This window comes from Peromyscus californicus, unplaced genomic scaffold (genome assembly GCF_007827085.1).
Source record: "Peromyscus californicus insignis strain IS unplaced genomic scaffold, ASM782708v3 Scaffold_5__1_contigs__length_169319896, whole genome shotgun sequence".
In the NCBI taxonomy this organism is placed as follows: Eukaryota; Metazoa; Chordata; class Mammalia; order Rodentia; family Cricetidae; genus Peromyscus; species Peromyscus californicus.
Window position 1 is genome coordinate 46,880,514 of NW_026294573.1, and position 22,441 is coordinate 46,902,954.

Genomic DNA, 22,441 nt, shown 5'->3' on the forward strand with positions numbered 1-22,441 from the left:
GACACTGGCCAAGATGCTCTGGTTAAAGGCTCCCTGGGGGCCCAGGATTAGTCCACCCAGTCGCTCAGTATTGCCTACCCTTCTCTGTGCCTTCAAGGTACTTGAAGGAACCCCAGGGCTCCAACAAACACACTCGGTGGAACCAGTTCTTAACCTACCAGCTACAACATGTTCTAGAGGATGACATGTTACATTTTCTTTCCCTTTGCAAAGATTTTTCCAAAATGCTGTTTTTTCAACTTAGGTACAATATCCTCACTGAAGAGGAAGCCCAGAGTGTGTATGATGCCAAGTATTACGGCGGCCAGTGTGAGACTGTGTACAATGGTGACTGGAGGAAGCTCCAGTATGACCCTACCTGTGAGCGCCTCTATTATGGGGATGATGAGAAATATTTTCGGAAACCCTACAACTTCCTTAAGTACCACTTTGACGTAAGTCTGATGGAGATGGAGGGAGATTGCTTGCTGTGGAGGCTTTTATTTTCCACAGGGCTTTCCGGTGAATGAAGGCTCCTTCATATCTGCTGCCCATACATGCTCAGTGTCGAGGCTTATGAGAGGCGAGTGTAGGAGAGCTATAGCTTGAACATAGCCACCAACTGCTCGATCTTGGCTCCATTCCCAAAGCAGTGAAACAGATCTGGACTGCCTTCTCCATCCCTGTTCCATGACGTGGCTCTGTTAAACTCTAACTACAAAAGACAGTGAGCAACTCATGTGCCATTTCTCCCTGGGACACTCTCCCAATCTGAAAGGCGGGATTAGGACTGACCCCTACTCCCCACGCTTCACCAAGAGTGACTTAGAGCTGTCATTTTCATACTTTCCTTCTTAATATGATTTTGCTTTTTTAAAAAAATGTTCTTTTCAAAAGGGATTACAACCTGCTGGTGGTCCATGTGACTCTCCATTTTTAAACCCCTGTGGTTTCCTGGTCACTCAGAGCATCATCACAAGGCTCATAGTATGATTCAGAGCCAGCTCAAGGCCACTCATGTCCTTACTTTCAACCTGGGGTGGTGTTCTTACTGCCCACCTCACTGAAAGCTTGCTGTGTGTGGCCAGATCTTCCATGTAAGTTCTGCCACTTAATCTTCATAGCAGTAACATGAGATACACATGTCAATGTCCCTTTCAGATATTAGAAAGAAAACACAAAGGAATACAGCGTCATTCCCAAAGCTGTACTGCAATAGTTGGCAGAAACAAGATTCTCACCAGATCTGTTCAAACTAAGACCAGATCATGCATCCCTTAGGAGAGTGGACATATACGCTATATATATGACCCATGTACATTAGACCTGCACACATCTACAAATGCAGATGGAATGAGCAATTATCTAGACACATCCTCCCCATTCTCAAGTATTGATAGGAAGCACTGGCAACCATGTGGGGTCTGTTTTTAAGACATTTGCTTCTCCAGTTCTGTGGTCACTTGTATTGGATATCAGACTCTGAAAAGTCATGCTGAAAAACACTGATAATGCCATTTTCCTAATTACAAGAAAGATGTAGGGTCTGTGTGCCAGGCAAAATGGATAGTCTAGATATAGTCACAGGGTTCTGAAGTCTTTAAGGCTAATGTATCTGTCTGAGCATCACAGACTCTCAGCGACTCACTGATGAAGGCACCATCGCAGCATGTGCCTTTAGGGTCACAAGCTCCGAAAGGTGTACTTCTATGGCCGTGCTTAAGTCAACTAGTAAATGCAACCTTGTCAAGTGCAGGGAAAGAAATCGCTGAACATTTGTGGGTTGCACTAAATTCCACTTGCTGGGATTATTATTATCCTTATAAGCCTTCTTGACCCCTTTCTACCCAGGTCAATGCCCAGACATGGCTTTCAGCGACTGTCCAAAGTGCAAGCAAGCAGCTGTCCTTCATAAAAGATGAGCAACTCCTCACCCTCAAGAAAAGCTATGCTTTGAATATAATTAACATTTTAACATAATCATCTGCATGCAGGAACAAGCAAGTGTGTATGTAGTGTGTAAATAAATATCTTAGAAATTCCACTTGACACCAATTGCTGTATTTTCTCTATTTTAGCAAGCGTCAGTCTGAGGCATGGATTAGCTTCCGACAGGAATCACACCAATCTGGGGTTTCAGATAGCATACAAAGCAAAGATTCTGAGGGCACATATCATCTGAGAAGCATGCACAAAGTTTGCTAACGTCTAGTTTTCTCTTTTCAGGCCCTGGCAGATACTTTAATCTCCTCAGAGCTCTATGATGATGCAAATGAGCTCTTTTCTAAAATAAAAACGGACAAGTCACAGTCAAATGGCATAACCTTTGGCATAGGCCCAGCAAAAGTTCCTATAACACTGACGGCGAATGTATTCTGGTCCGACAAATTTTCATTCATGGAAGAGTTAAGCAAGTATAATGAGAAGGTATTGGAACATAAAGTCTGCATCTTGCAGTATTCCATAATCTACACTGAACACGTAGTATGTTAATTGCATTAGAAAGTACAGTAGTAATTGAACCTTAATTTGCTTGTGTAATTGGAAGTGTCTGATCAGTGGTGATCATGTTTGTTTTTTATTATGCCTTTGCACACAGACTCATCATCACAAATGGAATAGAGTTACACTCGAAGACTAGAATACCTATCATTCTGCACCCCCCACCCAATCTTTGCATGTTTACCTAGAACATATAGGAAAACACATAGAATGGCTGGATTAAAGAAAACCAGCCTGGCCCTCTAAATTTGACAGTCAAGGTTTCTAAAAGAAGACTTATGTTTTCAAATAAATAAGAAGCTTTGTATGCTCATCTATCTAGCAGACATTTGCCCCTCGGTACCTAACCCATGTGGGAGTTACTGTGAACATGACCTGGGTGGGGTAAAGAACAGAGGGGAATACATGAGAGAAGTCTTTTGTACCTTGGTATCCAATATGTGCTTGTCAAATCTAAGAATATTTTCTTCCATGTGTTGATGACTGTGTTTTCCTCAGCTACTAAAGGCTGACCTTTGTGTTCACTTCACATGCTTTTGTTGTTCTTTTGCCTCATTTGGATGCTGTTGGAAGAGATTCAGCTTCATGAGAGTGTCTACAAAGGTACAGACTGCACATTTTAAGATGAGGAGGCACAACATTGTGCTGGATGAAGGAATGCTGCAGTCACTGATGGAGCTCCCAGAGCAGTTCAACTATGGAATGTATGCTAAGTTCATCAATGACTACGGAACCCACTACATCACCTCTGGAACCATGGGTGGCATTTATGAATACGTTCTGGTGCTTGACAAACAGAAAATGAAAGATGGCCGTAAGTAGATCCAGAGTGACATGCGCAGTGAGCGTCACACACACTGGGACATGTGTCTTTGTTTCATTTTGTTGTTGCTGGGGTGCAATACCCCACCCAAAACCAATCAGGTGAGAAAGGATTTATCTCAGTTCCAGGTGACAGTCCACTATTGTAGAGAATGATGGTGGTGGGACTTGAGACAACTGGTCAAATGGCATCTATAGTCAAGAAGTGGAGAAAAATGAAGGCCTGCATGCTTGTGCTTATATAGAACTCAGATCTGCTCCCGGATCCTGCCAAGGGAATAGTCCACCCACAGTGGGCAGGTCTTCCCTCCTCAGTTAATATAATCAAGATAATTCTTTGCAGCTATAACCACAGGCTAACTTGATCTAGACAAACTCTTTTTTTTTTTTTTTTTAAATACTTTTGGTTTTTCTAGACAGGGTTTCTTTGTGTAACAGCTTTTATATACCAGGCTAGCCTTGAACTCACAGAGATTCACCTGCCTCTGTCTCTCAAGTGCTGGGATCAAAGGTGTATATCATCATGCCTGGCTTAGACAAGCTTTTTTTTTGAATTAATTTTTTTTTCATTTTTCATAACAACCCCAGTTTCCTCTCCCTCCCCTTCTCTTGCCCCCTTTCCCCCATTCCCATCCTCTATCCACTCCTCAGAGGGGGTAAGGCCTCCCTTGAGGAGTCAACAAAGTATAGCATACCAAGTTGAGGCAGGTCCAAGCCCCTCCCCACTTCATCAAGGCTGAGCAAGGTATCCTACCATAGGGAATGGGCTCCAAAAAGTCAGTTCATGGACCCGGGATAAGTCCTTGTTCCACTGCCAGGGGCTCCACAAACAGATCAAGCCACACAACTGTCACCCACATTCAGAGGGCCTAGTTTGGTCCCATGCAGGCTCCCTAGCTGTCAGTCCCAGAGTCTGAGCTCCCACTTGCTCAGGTCAGCTGTCTCTGTCGTTTTCCCCATTATGATCTTGACCCCCTCTCGCTCATATGATCCCTCCTCTCTCTTTTCAACTCAACTCCAGGAGCTCAGCCCAGTGCTTGACTGTGGATCACTGCATCTGCTTCCATCAGTTACTGGATGTAGGTTCTATGATGACAATTAGGGTAGTCACTAATCTGATTACAGGGGAAGGCCAGTTCAGGTGCCTTCTCCACTATTGCTAGGAGTCTGAGACTTGACTATGTCAAGTTAGCAGTTAAAACTAACCACCAGAGCATGGTTTACAGTGTCTTTACTGATTCTGACTCTAAAGTAGCATGTTCCCATTTCCAGGGAGGTGAGATTCATTAGAATAAGCACCACAGGGAGGATTTCAACTCAAGACTGGCTTTAATCTCTTAAACTACACTCTTCTTATAACCTCACATTACCTTTTCATAAATAAAGAATTTTGAGAGCTTTGTTATTTAAAATGTAAAAACTTGTCTTGACTGTAGAGTTTTTGGGAAAGGAACCTCTTTGCAATTAGTCAGTGAAAACCTAAATTCATCCCAATTCCTCCCTCTCAGCCTCTCTCTTCCACCCCACCCTTCTGTGGTAGGCTGGACTTGCATCCTTCACTTATGACACCAGTTTCTAGATGGTCTCCAGAGTCAGGCTTGGGGGCCCATCTAAACTCTTTTCAGCAGTTGCTATCCAACAGATAAGTACTTCACAGATCCGATGACTTTAGTTTCTTATTTAACACCCTAAAAGATGAAGAATGGTGTTTAAATCCCTTTGTATGACACCAATAGTCTTCGTGATCTCATTTAAGCCATACAACAGTGGTTTGCAATGTGAGCTCAAAACCAGCTACATCACACCATCCAATAACTCATCAGAAAAGTGGATTCTCGAGCCCTTACCCCAAACCTAACTGATGGAAACTCTACTGGAGTGTACACTCAGAACGCTGTTTTCACATGCTCCCCGCATGATTCTGGTACTTTCTAGAGAGAACCACTGACCTAATCCATGAATGATCACACATTGAAAGATTCATCCCTATTGTAAAACCAAGTTCAAATGCTCAGTTTTAAGATGTCAGGCTGTCTACTCCTCTTCCTCAACCAAATCATAGAAACGATGCACACTGTAGTATTGAAGTAACTTTCAGCTATTACTAGTATTTCATCCCCATTAGATAACAACATTGTTGAAAGCAAGTACCATACCGCATGCTTTTCTGTCTTTTTTCTGCCTCTGCACAGGCCCAAGACAAAGTGAATGCGCAAAGCAAGACAGGAAGTGTTAACTCAGACTCTTGGCTAGTTCTTTTTGAAATTTGTTCATCTGTGCATGTACTCTTTTCTTTTTTGTAATAATGTAAGTTATGCTTCTGAACATTTACTGTGCTTGTGCGTGGGATATAATGGTGCCTTTACCCATTTTGCAAGATGTGGGTTGCAATGCAGTAAACAGCTCTCAAAATCAATGCATGGATTACAACATTTTTGGAAAACATCAATAACCACAAAACAGCACAGTAGACTTTAAGTACCAAAGGTAGGTCATTGCTTTGGGAAACCTTTTCCAGTTAGATAAAGAATGTATATATGTGTACTGTCATATTAAAATACAAAATAAGCAACATAAGGTCATTATAAAAAGAGTTTCAAAATCTGCTCAAGTGTGTCCTTTTTCAAGTCATTCAAAGAAAGGGAAGGGAGGGAGGAAAGAATCAACATCATTGAGCACTTAATAAATTGCTAGCATGACTGCTTATATTCTCATTTAACTTTGTGACAACACTTAGAGGATGGTGTTGGACAAATGTTAGACACAAGAACACCAAGGCTCATCTGGGAGGTGAATTCCTTTGCCCAAGGCTGCAGAGAATCTGACCTCAGAGCCTTGGACCTGTGGTGCTTCTCTTGTGGTTTAGGCTCCTATCTGTAGTGTTGGATTACTAATGAGTTGCCTGCGGTATCTGGTGCCCCCTCCTCTTTAAAATAATGTAGGGCAGAAATGGGCTTCCAAAGTGGTTAATATTCAAAAGGAGCCCACCGACAAATTGTCCCGGGATAATTACCTCAGCTCTGTTTATAGAAAGCCATATGTCGATAATAGCACAATTTGCTATTTGTGAAGGGCTGATTTTCTATAAATCCAAAAAGTTAGCGTTGCTTTTCTATAAATATGGAAATGTGCTAATCATCACCTCATCTGCTGGAGACCGCTAATAAATCAGAATGTCATTTACATATTAACCTACAAAGAACAAAAACATCTCTACCTCTTTCCTTTGACAAACAGCAGCACTCACGCCCTTTCCCTATCTGATGTCTGACTGGTTTGCTCTGTCGTCCCTCCCCATTCCCTTTCTTCCTAGGTATATGTCTTTTTTTCTATCTCTACTCTTCTTTGCCCCTGTCCTTTACACCTTCTTGATCTCTATGACTTTAATTTATAGTCTATTAAGTGCACTTTCTATTAGACATCCTAGGTGGTCCACTCTCATGTTTCACATGGCTGACCTTAGCATGGAAAGAGTTCAGTAAACACACTGGTTTGCGCTGGGGACTCCTTTGTCCTTGGGTTTGCTTCAGAGGATGCACAAGGCTGTTTTTCTTCTAATATGTCCTTTAGATCAAATGCTTTTTTCCGAAGACAGCATGGCACCGCGCATTTAAAAAAAAAAATCAAGAGGAGACTGTACTTGGGGGAGGCAATGTAAGACTCCAGTGTGATCCTAACCCTTCCTCAAGCCTGCTCCTGGCAGCCCTCTACCCTCTGCAGGAATCATTATGGCTGTGGCCTAGAATTTAGGTATCTGGACATGTTTTTTTCCTCTCATTCCTTCTTTGGCACTCACCGTTTGTCCCTGGGCTGGGCTTTAATAGGGAGTGAGGAGCATGTTCTCCATTCTGGCCTGTCTGGAATGCCGTCAAGTTGCAGTTTTCCTAGAGTAGATGACATTCTTCAGTGATCCTGTTCTGATGGTTTCTGTATGCTTTCTCTCTCCTCTGCATTAGTTCTCTCTTGTTCTGTAAGGCTCATCCCTCCAACACTTCCTGACTGGACAAACATCAGCTCACCTTTGTAGGCTCCCTCCCACTCTGGCCTGCCTCTACAATTTCCTCAGTGTTTGTGTGTTCCTGTATTGACTCACATAGCCATATTTGCTGTGTTTGTGCTGTGTACCAGTTGAAAGAGACCACTATGATCCTCATTTGTGTAAATCCCAAATCCTCCTTCTTCCTGGTGAGGCTTGTTGGCTTCCTTCCAAAGTCCATGTGGCCATCTCACCTCCCGACTCTGTTGCTACCCATCTTGTGCAAACCACTGACATCCCTTAGCTGCCTCCTGCAGGAGTGTGATGGGCTTTCATGTTTCTCTCTCATTTATTCTCTTCATCTCTGGTCGTCACCACTGCTCTGTGGGATTCTATGTCGCTGGCTAACTTTAACCCAGGGTCTTCTTATAGGCTGTCCCCTCTGTCTCAACTATTCCTCCCTCTGAAGTTTTTCATAGCAGTGTTCCAATCATTCAGACCTCAATTTCAAAGCCAACATTTCTGAGAGACCTCTCTTGACCAGGGAGGCAAGTCCCTCTTTTTATATGGCCCTATCTTAAATTTAGGAAATCACTGTTCACTCCCTAGTTGGCTTGTCCTAATCAGCTTCTCTGTTGCTATGACAAATACTATGACCAATAGTAACTTGGGAAGAAAGAACTCACTTGACTTACACATCACAACCCATCACTGAGGGAAGCCAAGGCAGGAGCTGAAGCAGAGACCATGAGGACCACTGCTTACTGCTTTCTCAGCCATCCTTCTTGTGTAGGCCAGGCCCATTTGCTCAGGATGGCACCACCCACAGTGGGCTGGACTGTCCATCATAATTAACAATTAAGAAAATGTCCCACAGACATGCTTATCTTATGTAGGCAAGTCCTATACACTACCATATGGCTGTATTGGTTTGTTTATGCTCACTCGCCCCCTTTCTGAAATGTGAGTCTAGGTAGGTACTTCTGTTTTGTTCTTTTCTGCAGATATCTTTCCCAGCACAGTTTCTGGACCATAGCAGGGATTTAATAAGTGGCACTGAATCCATCCATCTATCTATCTATCTATCTATCTATCTATCTATCTATCTATCATCTATCAATCATCTATCTATCCTACCTATCTACCTACCTACCTATTTACCTACCTACCTATCTAATCTTCCCCAGCACAGATTGGTATGCTTGTTGATATCTTCCCATGTCAAGCTTATCCATGTGAGACATGAATGTGCCCTATCCTACCCAGCATGTCTAATAGAAACTGCACTAAATAGAATATATGTTCAGTTTATAGATCTTAAAGATAAGATACTGACAAAATTTCAAATTATGCTAAGGGCAATGTGTACAATAACATTAACAGGTTGTAGAAATACAGAATAATGGCACACATTGGAGGACACTCACTTAGCTTTGGGTATCCTGAGATGGTCTCTCTGAGGAGGGAAAAATCCAAGTCATGCTAAGAAGTAAAGACTAATGAAGACATCTGGACATTCTTGGCAGAATGGGCAGCTTTGAGAAAGACCCTGTAAGTAGAAGGAGTATAAAAGGCTTGAGAATGAAAGGAGGCATGTGTGCTTGAAGCCTTTGGGCAAAGGGAAGAATAACAGGAAAGGACTAAGGTTTTAAAAGGTGAGGGCTGGAAATAATAGCTAAGGTGCAGAGTGTATATTGCTCTTGCAGAAGACCTGAGTTCATTCCCCAGCATCCACGTTGGGCAGCTCAAAACTTCCTCTAACTTCTGCCCAAAGGGGATCTGACACCCGTGGCTTCTGTGGGTACCTGTACTCATGCATTCATACTCCTACGCAGCCAGACACACATACGCATAATTAAAAACCAATAAATGAACCTTAAAAAAAGAAGTATAGAAAGGCCCCCAAGACCCAACTGACCCTAGTAAGAAGGACAGAACATATCTGCAGTGACATGGGTGGCCAACTGAGTGCAATGTGGTCTAGCCTATGTGGCTGCAGATTGTTTGGGTGCTATGTAATCACAGACAAAAAGGAGTGAGGGTGGACTCAGGGAGGACACACAGAGGCTCTTGCTGATGTCCAGGTAAGAGATAAAGAACCGAGGTAGAAGAACATGAGAGATTTGGGGCATGTGATGGCAAATCTTGTTTGCATTATGACATGCTGAGGATGTTCGTCTTCGATGGTGCTGCCAGAATTAACCACAGCTTCTCTTCTCACCTTGTGTGATCCTCTTCTGAATTCAGAGATGCCATCAACTCCCCAGCTTCCCGGAACAGACAGATAGGAAGTGCCTGACAGCTATATGTCACCATCTCAGGCAACTTTGCATGAGTTTTCTCATTCATCAAAGGTCCTGGGAAAGCAGAGGTGTTTCCTTCATTCTAGTTAGTGAAGAAGACTCAAGGTATTCTGAGTTAAAATCCACATTTTCCCTTTCATGCCAGTTGCCTTTATTAGGCCTCCCTTCTCTGTCTCCCCATATATCACTGGTTACCTGTCCTGTATTCACAATCAATCTCACCTCCCCTGGCTGGTCACTTCTTCCATTGGTTAGGTCGCTTTCTGTTCTTTCTGTCAATCTCTCCAGTGAAGCAGACACTTAGATGAGGAAAGGATCAAGGGTGGATGGATATCCCAAAAAAGACTTGAGGAATGAGGTGGCAGTGGTCTGCTTTAGACCCTTCTTTTTAGCCAATGTAGATAGGATTGTGACATTTGTTTCAGCTTTGGTGACCTTGGTCCCTAGAATACAGCTTGAAGTAGAGAGTGTTTCTCATCAATTAGAGTTTAAGCTTTGTAAGGGAAACTCTATATGTAGTAGGAAGTTAAACTAATATACCAAAGGCCTCCCAAATTGACAGTTCTGTGGGTTTGGGGTATATTAGGAATGTGTTGCAAGGGACTGGAGGAATAGTTTAGAGGTTAAGAGCACTGAATGCTCTTCCAGAGATCCTGAGTTCAATTCCCAGCAAGCACATGGTGGCTCACAACCCACCTATAGTAAGATCTGGTGCTGAAGAACAGCCTTTGTACACTGTGAAAATGCATTGCTTTCATTGTTAATAAAAAGCTGATTGGCCAGTAGCCAGGCAGGAATTATAGGCAGGACAACCAAACTAAGGACTGGAAAGAAGGAGGGTGGAGTCACAAGCAGAAGCAGGGAGAAGCAAGATGGACATGCTGTACTGAGAAAAGGTACCAAGCCATGTGGCAAAGTGTAGATAAGAACTATGGGTTAATTTAAATGTAAGACTTGACTAGTAACAAGACTGAACTATTGACTGAGCATTTATAATTAATATTAAGTTTCTGAGTGATTCCCGGAACAGACAGATAGGAAGTGCCTGACAGCTATATGTCACTATCTTAGGCAACTTTGTATGAGTTTTCTCATTCATCAAAGGTCCTGGGAAAGCAGAGGTGTTTCCTTAGTTCTAGTTAGTGAAGAAGACTCAAGGTATTCTGAGTTAAAATCCACATTTTGGGAAGCAGCTGCTGGCACAGGAAAACTGTGCCTACATATGGTGTCCAACGTGGAGCACAAACCCACAACCCTGGGATTAAGAGTCCCATGCTCCATCAACTGAGCAACCTGATGTCCTCTTCTTGCATGCAGGCATATACATAATTAAATAAATCTTAAAAAATATAAATAACTTTAATCGCAGCACTTGGGAGGCAGAGGCAGGTGGATCTCTGTGAGTTCCAGGCCAGCCTGGGCTACAGAGTGAGTTCCAGGAAAGGCTCCAAATGCTACACAGAGAAACCCTGTCTCAAAAAACCAAATCAATCAATCAATAAAATGGTTTGCCAGGATCTTCAAAAAAATGATTGCTGTTAATGCTTTGCTGAGAATGAAGGCAGAGGCAGAAGCCTCCTGTGGTCCCATCAAAGCCAGCATGCTGCGTGGTAACATGGAATTCTTGTCCTCAGAGAACCATTGCTTCTCACCCACAGTCTGCTGCTTAGAAGCAGCAATGTCACATCTCTGAACCTCAGTTTGCCAAAATATTATATTAATGTTATCATAATTTTAAGAAGCTATTGTGTAGTTGAGTGTGGTGGTGTAGGTACTCGGGATACTGAGGCAAGAGGTTTGCTGGGTTTGGACTACATGGAGAGATTCTATCCCAGGAACAAGGGAGAGCGGGTGGCCAGTGTGAGAATTAACCAATGTAATGGTTACAAAAACACTATGAGGAATAAAGGGCCATCCAAATGGTAGCTACTGTTGTGGGTTGTGATTTCAAGGGGCCTCAGTCAGGTCCTAAAGGCGTCTGAATTAAAGCAGGCCTGTTGTGGTGCAAAGAATCCAAACATTGAAGTCAAACACCCAGGTGGGGTCTTGATTCTAGATGACTCTGACCAAAGTACTGGATTCTTTGCACCTCAGTTTCAAAGCCTAAACGAAGATAATAGTAAAGGTTTATTTAAGAATGATTTCATGCACATATATTGCCTTCATTCTTCATGCCTTCATATATGCCTTCATTCTCAGCAAATGAATGGTAACACAGTAAACATTCAACAGATACTTTCCCCCTTTACTGCACTATATTAATACAATTATCTACATGAACAGTTAAAATCATGGGACTAGTTACTTATTAATTGCACCATTCTGGGTAGATTACTTAATGATTTGGAATCCAATTTCACCTGAAAGCTGGATATATAATCCTTTCCCTCATGGTTAAGAGAGGAGTAAGTGAACTTATTTGTAAAAAGCATTTAGTGTAGTGGCCAGACTACTAGGAAGCACTCAGGAAACTTTAATTGTTGAAGTCAGTTCTGATAGACAGCTCTGTCAACTACTAGACCACCAGCTCCCCAACTGAAGTCAGGTCTGCATCAGACTGTGGGGGTCATGTGTGTCTCCACTACTGATCAGCCCTGTGTGCCACATCAGTTAATGTCTTTGTACTCTAGTTTCCTCTTCTTCCAAATGAGACAGTAACAGAACACACTTCATGGATTGTTTTAAATGTGAAATGAAACAATCTATGTGAGTGCCTGGCCCAGAGCCTGGCATATGGAAATTCAGAAGTGTTACCTATTTTTGTGCTATGAAATTTCTGTTTGTCTTGGTCTCTTTTCTGGTTCTATAACAGAACACTTGATGAGGTTAACTTATATAGGAGACCGATTTAGGACTCATGGTTCTGAAGGTCAGATAGTCTAAACAGCTGGCATAGGTTAGACCTCACATTTCACCACCACTTCGCAGAGTAACAAAAAGGCAAGTGGCCACGAGGAAGAGACAATCCAATGTTAGGAAGAGCGAACCGACCCACATCACAAAGGCATTAATTCCTGCTGATGACACAGTCACTTATGAAAGCCCCTCCCCTCTCCCAACACTGTGACACTGAGGAGAGAATTTCAACATGAGACTTTTCAGGGGAGGAACTATATTCAGAGCATGGAAGTGCCATTATTACAATGTACTATTATCCTCAGCCTTCCAATTTCTGAGTGCAATCTTAACTGTTATCTCATCTGTAAAGTGGGGATAATAAGAAGACTGATATCACAGGGTTCTGCAGCTGGCCAGTACTGAAACATTGTTCAAACAGAAGGGAAATCATTACCATTGTGTCCTGCCCGCAGTGGCTGATGTTGCTGCTATAGACCTGGAGCCCCAGCCATCATGCCTCCTCCCCCACCTGCCCATTTTTTTGATCAAGGTCATTCATTTCTGTCTCCAGAGCTTCATCCAGTTTTGGAGGGTCTGCTCTTCCCATTTGTCAAGGTCACTTTGGATGCTCATCACTATCTTTCAAAGTGCTAACAACTCTGCCTAAATCAGTGTGTGTTTTCCATCATCCCTGCCCCTGATGGATGCCAGAACACAGTGGCCCTGGAAAGGCCCTTCCAGCAACAGTGCAGTTCATCTAGCCCTTCATTGATCAGCCTCTTCCATCATGGTCCTTGGGCCAGCTGACCACCACTAACAGACAACGTAGAACAACCCACAAGGACAGAATTAATTATAGCTTCACTTGCTCTTCCTCCCGCCTTTCTGCCTGCCTTATTCATTCATTCCTTTAGCTCTCCATTAAATAAACATTTGTTAAACACACTTAACACGGGAGGCACTGTCCAGATACCAACATGATTAATAAGTGTTCTCACTCATCAGGGGGCTCATAGAAGGTAGTGGGTTTTTCTTTGTTATAATCTCCTGATTATAGTCATGGATGATTTACTTTGTGGGTAGCCAAATGAGTTGCCACCCAAAGTGACTAATGATTTAGATTCTCATTCATAGTACTTAGAATCAACCAAAGTATTTGATTTTAATAAAATATATTTACACGTAGTAACACCCAATATTTGTAAAGCAAATATATAATCACATCTGGTATTCAAATTAATCTTTGTAATAGTTTCATGAGGAATTGTGTTATTATTTCCTCTAATTTTTTAGAGAGAAGGCCAAGGCCCAAAGAGCTTAAGTAAACACTGTAACGTGACTCAGTGCTGATCTGAGGTCTTCTGAGTTAGAGTTTGTGCATCTTCCAATACGTATCCCTTTCCCATACGTTAGTACATTCTGCCATTCATTGTGACGTTATACACCACCACAGACATAACAGTAAGACCAACCAACACCTACTTGCATTTGCTGGGAGCTTAACACTGCGCTAATAACTTAAAATTCACTATTTTGCTTGGTCAGTGGTGGCTCACACCTTTAAGCCTAGCACTTGGGAAGCAGAGGCAGGTGAATCTCTGAGTTTGAGGCCAGCCTGGTCTACAGAGTGAGTTCCCAGATAGCCAGGCCTACAGAGAAACCCTGTCTTGAAAAATAAAAAAAAAACCACTATTGCATTTAATGAGCAGACATTTCTGAAAAGGATAATAAAGTATATAATTTACAAAGGACTAAGGTCTAGCAATGTCAAATATGTTTCCCAGTGTCAAGCATCTATCTCAAAGATATTTATCTATGTGTCACTGGAATCAGGTGTCAATCTTGAAAACTGTATTTTTTTTTTAATTTATTCTTCTCCGATACAATACATCCCAACCACAGCTTTCCCTCCCTCCCCTCGTCGCCTCTCTCCCAGATCCACTACTCCTCTGTTTCCTTTAAGAAAAGAGCAGGCCTTCCAGGGATAGCAACTGAAACATGGTATAACAAGATGTGATAAGACAAGGCATAAATCCTCATATCAGTGCTGGACAAGGCAACTCAGTAGGAGGACAAAGGTCCCACAGGCAGGCAAAAGAACCAGAGACATCATCACTCCCAACTAACAATACTATAATGTCTCAGGATGTTGTAACCTCAGGTTTTTTCAAACCATAGACTATAGTCCATTAGTAGATTGTTAAAGCAATTCAGTAGATCATGGCCAGCATTAACATATGCCCAATACACTAAAATACGGCAGGATGCAGAATATGAGTGCATCACTCAAAATATAATTAACTACTGAAACTTCATTTAGCTGAATGTGTGGAAGTGGGACCACAGTGTAAAATGTATTTCTTACTTGTGAGATCCTAATGTAAAATATATTTGTTACTTTTAGGGACAGTCAAAAGAGTATTAAAAATTATGTATTAATGTGGTGTCTTCCGTTGATTATGTACATGTACCAAACCACTCTAAATAATGGGGAAAAATCACCAACAGGTACAAGAGAGGCACCAGAAAGTATATTAGTTCCCGTTCTCCAAAGAAACAGAATCAATAACATATATTTACCTAGATGTTTGCACAAAATATATATAATTAATGAGATTTACTATAAGGAATAATCTCACAATTATGGGATATGAGCAATCCCCAAATCTTTTGTTAGCAATCTGGAGGCCCAGAACAGCCACAAACATTGTAAATTTGCACTGAGCACCCACAGTTTCTGGTACATAGAGGTGCAGCATGCAGATGCCTGCCCTAGAGAAATGTGCTGTTAGCTGGAGGTACCTAACAGCACCATTCTTGAATAGAAACAGACACAGGCAAAGCACAAAGGGGAGAGCAAGCCCTTTTCGTCCACCCTTTCCAGTTTTTGGCCTCTGAAGACATTCACACCTTCAGGGAGTTGTATGGGAGTGGCTGGAGCAGTAAGGAGGGGCCAGTAGGATGGACGTTAGAAGGCCAGGGTCCAGGCTCACTCCATTGCTAGATTCTGTTGCGGAGGCCTTGTCGCTGCATCTGTGTTGTGTCAGGTAGAGTTATGATGACAGTAGCTAGGAAATGAAGTCAGTGTTGGACTTAAAAGCTAGCTGCAAGAGCCATGAAAAGATTAACACTGACCTGGAGGGTCCCTGATGCTGGCAGTGATGGCTAGTATATGTGAGTGTGCTTCGGCCTTGCCCATAGTTCATTTGACCTCTATCCAGGTTGCTGTGCTGTACTGGGACACACATTTAACCCTGAGCATTCTTACATTCTCTTTGGGATTCTGTGCTCCCTCTCATCCCTTCCTCACCTGTCTGATGTTCGCTCATCTTTAGGTCTCTGCCTAGCTTCTATAGGATTTTCTAAGTAATCATTCTGTCTCCTTTTCTGGGCTGCATGCCTGTCTTTAAAAGCTTCAATGGCCTTTGGACTTAGATATATGTGCCACTCTATTGCATGCACCTCTTTGCATATGCATCCTATTATTGGTAAATTTACAGAGTCCTGCCTGAGGATGGAGGCTGAACCCCAGCAGAGGGTCAGAATCCTATACTTGATGTATATTCTCTGTAGCTTTCCTTACACTCTGCAGAGGCAGGTGTTTTACTAAAGGATCTGAGGTCCACTGGATAGTGAGGAGGGTGAGATAGACAGAAACTTGATTGTGAAGAGTTCTATATTCATGGCTAAGCAGTCTGGATGGCTCAGCAGGTCTTTTGCTGTGCCCGCTAACTAACCAGTCACCCTGAACAGACAGTCACTGGATTCTAACAAGCTCCAGGCTTTATCCCCAGTTACCATGACAACCAGACTTCACGGTGATGGATGGTATTGATTGACTGACAGACTCCTGGTGTCTTGGCTCTGTCCCCATTCCCCTTAAATCATTTGCATACACATGGAACTGAGAGACACTCAGTACTATCCTTCTGACTTTGTCCTGATTTTGAATTTCCACTTCTAATATCATTGAAAATAGCTTCATACTTAAAGGAGAAAATCTGAGATGTATCATAATTCTTTCCACCCTTAGCTTTGCAGGCAGTATAGCATGGCATAGAGAGCAGAGGCTTTGGGTACCCTGGTCTATCCTCCTTGGATATTTACTTACCTGTAATCTGGGTTTGCTTGTACTGCCTGCCCTCACCCATGTCCTAGCAGATTATACTACTTAAGTGTTGATGAAGAGAACCTGTTGTTATCACGAATTCACCTGCCTACTCCAGTTTCACATCTTCCACATTGAGAATCAGGAACCCAGAGGCTCCATGTAGCTTGCAGCTGTTCCCCAAACAGCTAAGTGGCAGTATTCGGCCTTTACTGACATCTCTGTAGGCAGTTAACATAGCATGGATTAATACATTGAACCCTCATCAAAGCCCCATGAAGGGACTGTACCAAAGTCACCTTCTAGGTAGACAAACTGAAGCACAGTGAGGTCAAACAATTGTCCAGACAGATCCTGGTCAGAGATGGATTCCAGCTCTTGTAGTCTCCACTTTCAGAGCCTAGCCTCCCATATGCTGCTCCTTGTCATGGCCAATGTCATTGTGCAAAATCAGAGAACCTGAGGCAGTTCTCATAAGGCAGGCAGAAGTCTGGGCTGCAGCCTTAATATTGCCATCGGGAGTACACTACATGGCCATCATTCTCTGAGTTTCCTTGAGTGATGAGGACATAACTGGAAAGCAGCCTTTGCAGGGCTCTTTGGGGGACCACCATTGATCCCAGTGACATGTGATGAGTGTTTCTCTGCACAGCACCACTGGCAGTGATGGCATAGGCACTTGTGGATTTGGGTCAACATGTCTAGCTTTCAAAGACCTGATTCTTGAGTTCGCTAGTCATGGAACCTGGGACGAGTAAGCCAACAATAATAGCCAAGGCACATTGAGTACTTCATTGTGCTGGACCCTGTTTTCAGGCACTGACTAATAGAAACTACTATTTCCATTTTAAAGACAGGGGAACTGAGGCACAAAGAGGTTAAAAAATTAGAGTCACACTACCAGCTAATGGCTCCAGACTTTACACTCTCAGCTAGCAGACCTTTTCTAGTAAGCTCATAATATGGTCAAATCCTCCATGCTCAGAAGATGGTTGGAATGAGATGATGAGTTAAAGCAGATGAAAACATTTCATAAAACACCAAGACTTAACCATGATTATTACAAAGCTCTGATTCATATCTTCCTTTAAAAGAATACAAATGACTCCCCCCAAACACACACAACTCCTCAAATGTTTTAGTGGTACCATCTAGGAATGACAGGACCAGCTGGTACCTGAGCACTCCTGGGGGCTTGGAACATGCCATGCTCTGTGCTGGACCTTGCTTAACCAAATGGTGATTTTCAGTCTAATAGAAAAGAAAACAGGCCAAGGAAGAAAAACTTCCTAGGGTGTGCTAAATACAGTCCTGGAGGGAAACACAGAGGTATTGTAGAGATCCCTAGGAAATGGAGGAAGGATACCTGGAGAAAAGCCCAAAAGGCTCAATGAAAGGGACAAAGGACTTTCTGGCCACAAGAACTAACACATGCAAAAGCACACAACACTCACATTTGCCAGCTGGTTGGCAAAAAAATGAGTTTAAACAGACTAGTGGAAGTATGGAGAGAGAGAGAGCAGGTTAGTTAACCAACATCTCAGCCAGTCCATCCACAAACTAACCAATGATCTTTTCCACTGTGATGGCTGAAATAGTCACAAAGATTCCCTGTTCCCTTGGGAGAGACTATGTTTGCAGGCAACCAGTGCAGCAAAGCAACACAGCGGTGAGATCACAGTCTCCTGAGTGGTATTTGTTTGCTGCGAAGAGATAAATAATACATTACAACTATCTGTTTTCCACTTGATGCCTTTAATCTGAGAAATGACAGAGATTGTCTGTGTTCAGGTACCTCAAAAGTCAAGCTGCCTGCTTCTCCCTCAGAGCCCTGCTGATCCTTCAGTACTCACACTGAAGCGTGAGGACTGCCCTCACTCCTGTACCACAGCCATGCCCAACAGGAAAGCAGAGAGTGGGCATGGTGGCCAGAGCCATATTGTTTGAGGCCCTGGGCTACCAAGCAGACATCAAAGCTGTCCTTCTTGGCACCAGACTAGCGAGAGATGAAACCCTGGGGGCAGTTAGTTTCCTTCCATGTCTTTTTCACTCTAGAGTTTAGGTCAGCCTTTCTGAGTACTGTCTTGTTGCGGGAACATGAACCCTCATGTGTCCTCCCTCTGCTCTCTGTAGCCTACGTTCTTGCTGGGTACCACCTGTTCCGCTTACATCCAGCATCCTCCTTTTGAAGGAAGCCTGTTCAGACCTCCTGCACTGTATCAGAGCCCTCTTCTATGTGTATATGTGTGCATGTGTGCGTGTGTGTGTGTGTGTGTGTGTGTGCGTGTGTGTGTGTGTGTGTGTGTGTGTGTGCGTGTGTGTGTGTGTGTGTGTGTGTGTGTCTCCTTCCTGTTTCATGAAATGATTGCATCCATGATAAAGACCATGATCAAAATCAACATGGCTTACACTTCTACATCAGTCCGTAGGAAAGGAAGTCAGGGTAGGAACCTGAAGGCAGGAACTGAAGCAGAGCATGTGGAGGGATACTACTTATTGGCTTGTTCACCATTGCTCACTCAGATTGCTTGTACAACCCAGGAACACCTTCCCTAGGGTGGCACACCCAGAGTAGGCTGGGCCCTCCCCCATCAACCATTCATCAAGAAGACACCCTACAGACTTGCCTACAGGCCAATCTGATGGAGGCATCTTCTCAACTGAGGTCCCTCTTCCTGGGCCAGGCAGTGACACACACCTTTAATCCCATCACTCAGAGGCAGAGTCTGGTGGGTCTCTGTGAGTCTAAGGACACCCTGGTCTACACAGAGACTTCCAGGACAGTTAAGACTACACAGTGAGACCCTGTCTCAAAAATTACTTACTTACTCACTTAATTTTAAAATTAAAAAAGAGGTTCCCTCTTCATAGATGACCCTAGCTTGTATCAAATTGACAACAAAACAAAACTAATACTAATTAGCAGGCCATATCAGTGAGGTTTGGGTTTCATTGAGAGACCCACCCTCAAAGATAGACCCAGGAAGACTCCCTAAATTTCTTGGCATCAACTTTGGGTCTCTATACACATGAACACACACACACACACACACACACACACACACACACACACACACACACACACACACACACACGACAAAAACCTTTATCGTTTAAGAACCCTGAGGACACCCACCCCCTTAGCACTGTAAGCATATAGTGCAGTGTTATTAATTAACTAGAGGAGCAGCGTTGTACAGAGAGCTCATAACTGAGATTTCATGTCTATTGATTAGCAACTCGCTCTCCCTTTCCTTGTCCTCTCAGACCTGGCAACCGTTAAGATCTACTTTACTTCAATGGGTTGCACTACTTTAGATACCTCACATAAGGGGAAGCCTATAGTCTCTTCTGAGCCTGGCTTCCTTTATATGGCATAATGTCCTCGAGGGTCATCTGTTGTCATAAGTTGCAGGATTTCTGTCCTCTTTAAGGAATTTTAATGGCTAGGTAGTGTTTACAGAAGGAATGTGTTTTATCAGGTTCTGATTTTTCTCTAGCCTGGGAGGGGAGCCTGAGATTACTCCATCTTTATTTTTCTGGTTTTCACTTTCATCTGGCTTCATCACCTTGATAAACTGGGAGTAGTCCGGAACTTCAGGCCTTGTCTGCTCAGCTTCCCACATTCCTCGAGGTACCTGTGTGGTTGGTATTTTGTCCCCAGGGTAGAATGCTACAACTTTCCCAAATGAGTCTCATTTTTTCTCAGACTGTGAATCCAGTCTCCTGAGGAATTTCTGAATCCTGATTAGCAACCAGAATTACCCCCTTGATTTCCCAATTCTTACTCTGAGTAGATGTGATGAGGTTGACGGTTGTGTCCATATCCAAGGCATTGGTAGAGGCTCTGACTGAAACTGCATGTACCACAGCTCACTGGAGTAAGCTACCAGACATCTTCTGTGGAACCATAGTGTTCTGCTTGTCCCAGATTCACCACCTGAGAATCATCTGAGACCCTTGCTTAAAATCCAGATTTCTGACTTCTCAGAAATACAGACTCAGAATGAAAGGAAATGGGGCCTAAAAGTCTACGTTTAATCTAGAGTCGGATGTGGTGACATGAACTCCAGAGTTCAGAATTCAAAAGCTTCAAGCAAGTCTAGTTTGATCTGACCAAAGTCAACATGTGGAACATGGATGGTTGGGATAGGTCTAGAAGACAGGCAGGGTGTTCTACAGATCAGGCCACCTGCCTAGGCCACACTTCTCCACAGCAGTTCCAGCTCCTACTCTGTTCTCGCCACTGTGCTCTTGGTCTGTTTACATCCATCCCTCTGGATCTGTGTCCTGGCCTCCAACATTAGTTTCAGATCCTGCCTTTGGAGGCAGGTTTGGGCTCCTCTACCTGACCCAGCTCCTTGTCCTTGGTGTCTCAGCAGGCTCTGTGTGGCTACCTGTTTGTAGCATTTCTCAGACCTTTTACTAAGACCCTGCTTACCAGCTCAACTGTATTCCAACCAGCAACTCTCCAATACGGATTTGTCTTCAGCTGGTCCTTGCTTCACGAACCCTGCTAGCCTTATAAGGACAAGGCTTTAGTTAATCAGATTCACATCCAACCCACAGGAGTTTTAACTCAAGATGGCTACATTACCAGCACATGATGTGCCCGGATGGTACACAGCAGGTGCCTACTAAATGTTTCTCTCAGAGAACAAGATGCTTAAGTCTGACTCGATGACCGGGGATAGTGAAAAGGCTGCAGGCTTCAGAGCCAGACAGAGAGTCACGTGACTCTCTGCTTCCCTGCCTTCAGCTGCATGGCCTTAGGTGAGCTAATTAACCTTTATGAACCATACGCATCTTGACTAGAAATTAGAGCTGTGGACTGGGTGTCTGAAGGCTCGTTAGCTCTCCGACTCTATGATTCTCGGAGTCCCAGTCCTCCCCTTACTGTCTGGTACCCTACTTGGAGGTCCTCAGAAGACAAAGCCACTTCAGTCAAGTCTCACAGCTCAAACCCAGCTAGAATTCTCTTCTCCCCACACTTCATGGCACTGTGTCTGCAGATCCTCCAGGAGCACAATCACTCCACAGCACTTTCTGGCCCGATTCATCAGGCAATGCTATCCTTAATGCGCAGCACTCTGCCATTCACTGAAGTAATCACTCTGGCTGCTGGCTGGGACTTCTTTTCATCCACTTTTGTTTATCACTGTTGAAGCATTTTTTAATCAAAACAATTAAATATGCTAAATCTTCCTCAATTAGTTATGCATTAAAAATTAAAAGTGCTTCAATGGAAAGAGCAGAAGAAGCCCTTTACTTGGTACTAAGTGGGTTGCTCAGAGCATCTCTTCCTGCAGGCACTCCCTCCCAGCTCCAGAGGTGTGCAGGAACTGATATTTATCATGTCACAGAGTGCTTCAGCTGATGCATACTTAGGGGAGAACAATCCCTTCTTTCCATAAATGAGAAACCGAGGCCAGCGAGATCATGGCCCTTTGCAGAGTTCACAGAGTGTGGCAATGACCGGGATTTGAAGTTGGAAGCTTTCTTCTGTTCCCTTCCCCCAGGATTGGGACATTCACTTATTCACTTATTTCTTTCATCTATCAGTCATTGCTTCTGAAAAAAATGACTGGACTCCTGCATAAAAAGGACAGTGACAAATGAAGAGACTGAGGAGTTTTCTGTTCCTAAAACACTTCCTGAAGTAAATGCTGTTTGAACAGGAGTGTGGGTAGACTTCAGAAAGGGTGTGGTGGGAGGGAAGGCGGCACTTTTATGGAGGGCTATCCTGTGCAAAATGGGGTGAAGACCAAGGCTGAAGGGGGAGGCATGCACTGGAACCATTGCTTCACGGAGACTCAGAGGAGAATCTCAAAGGGAAAAGGGTGAGAGTCTAGAGCAAGTCGCACGCACCACACCGCGCCCGACTCTCATTCTTCAGGTGCTTTGACCGCCCTC

General features: G+C 43.5%; 2 protein-coding genes across 3 annotated transcripts in view; one reads left to right on the forward strand and one right to left on the reverse strand.

Moving 5' to 3' along the window:
• The window catches only part of C8b (complement C8 beta chain), a 103,001-nt gene that overhangs the window by 26,198 nt on the left and 54,362 nt on the right, over positions 1-22,441 (reverse strand). The window lies entirely within an intron of this gene.
• Positions 1-22,441, forward strand: part of C8a (complement C8 alpha chain) — a 59,631-nt gene that overhangs the window by 26,153 nt on the left and 11,037 nt on the right. For both annotated transcript variants that reach the window (XM_052718294.1, XM_052718293.1), the window contains exons 5-7: positions 245-434; positions 2,206-2,406; positions 3,055-3,295. In XM_052718294.1, the coding sequence (XP_052574254.1) occupies positions 245-434; positions 2,206-2,406; positions 3,055-3,295 (632 nt within the window). The remainder of the gene's footprint in view (positions 1-244; positions 435-2,205; positions 2,407-3,054; positions 3,296-22,441) is intronic.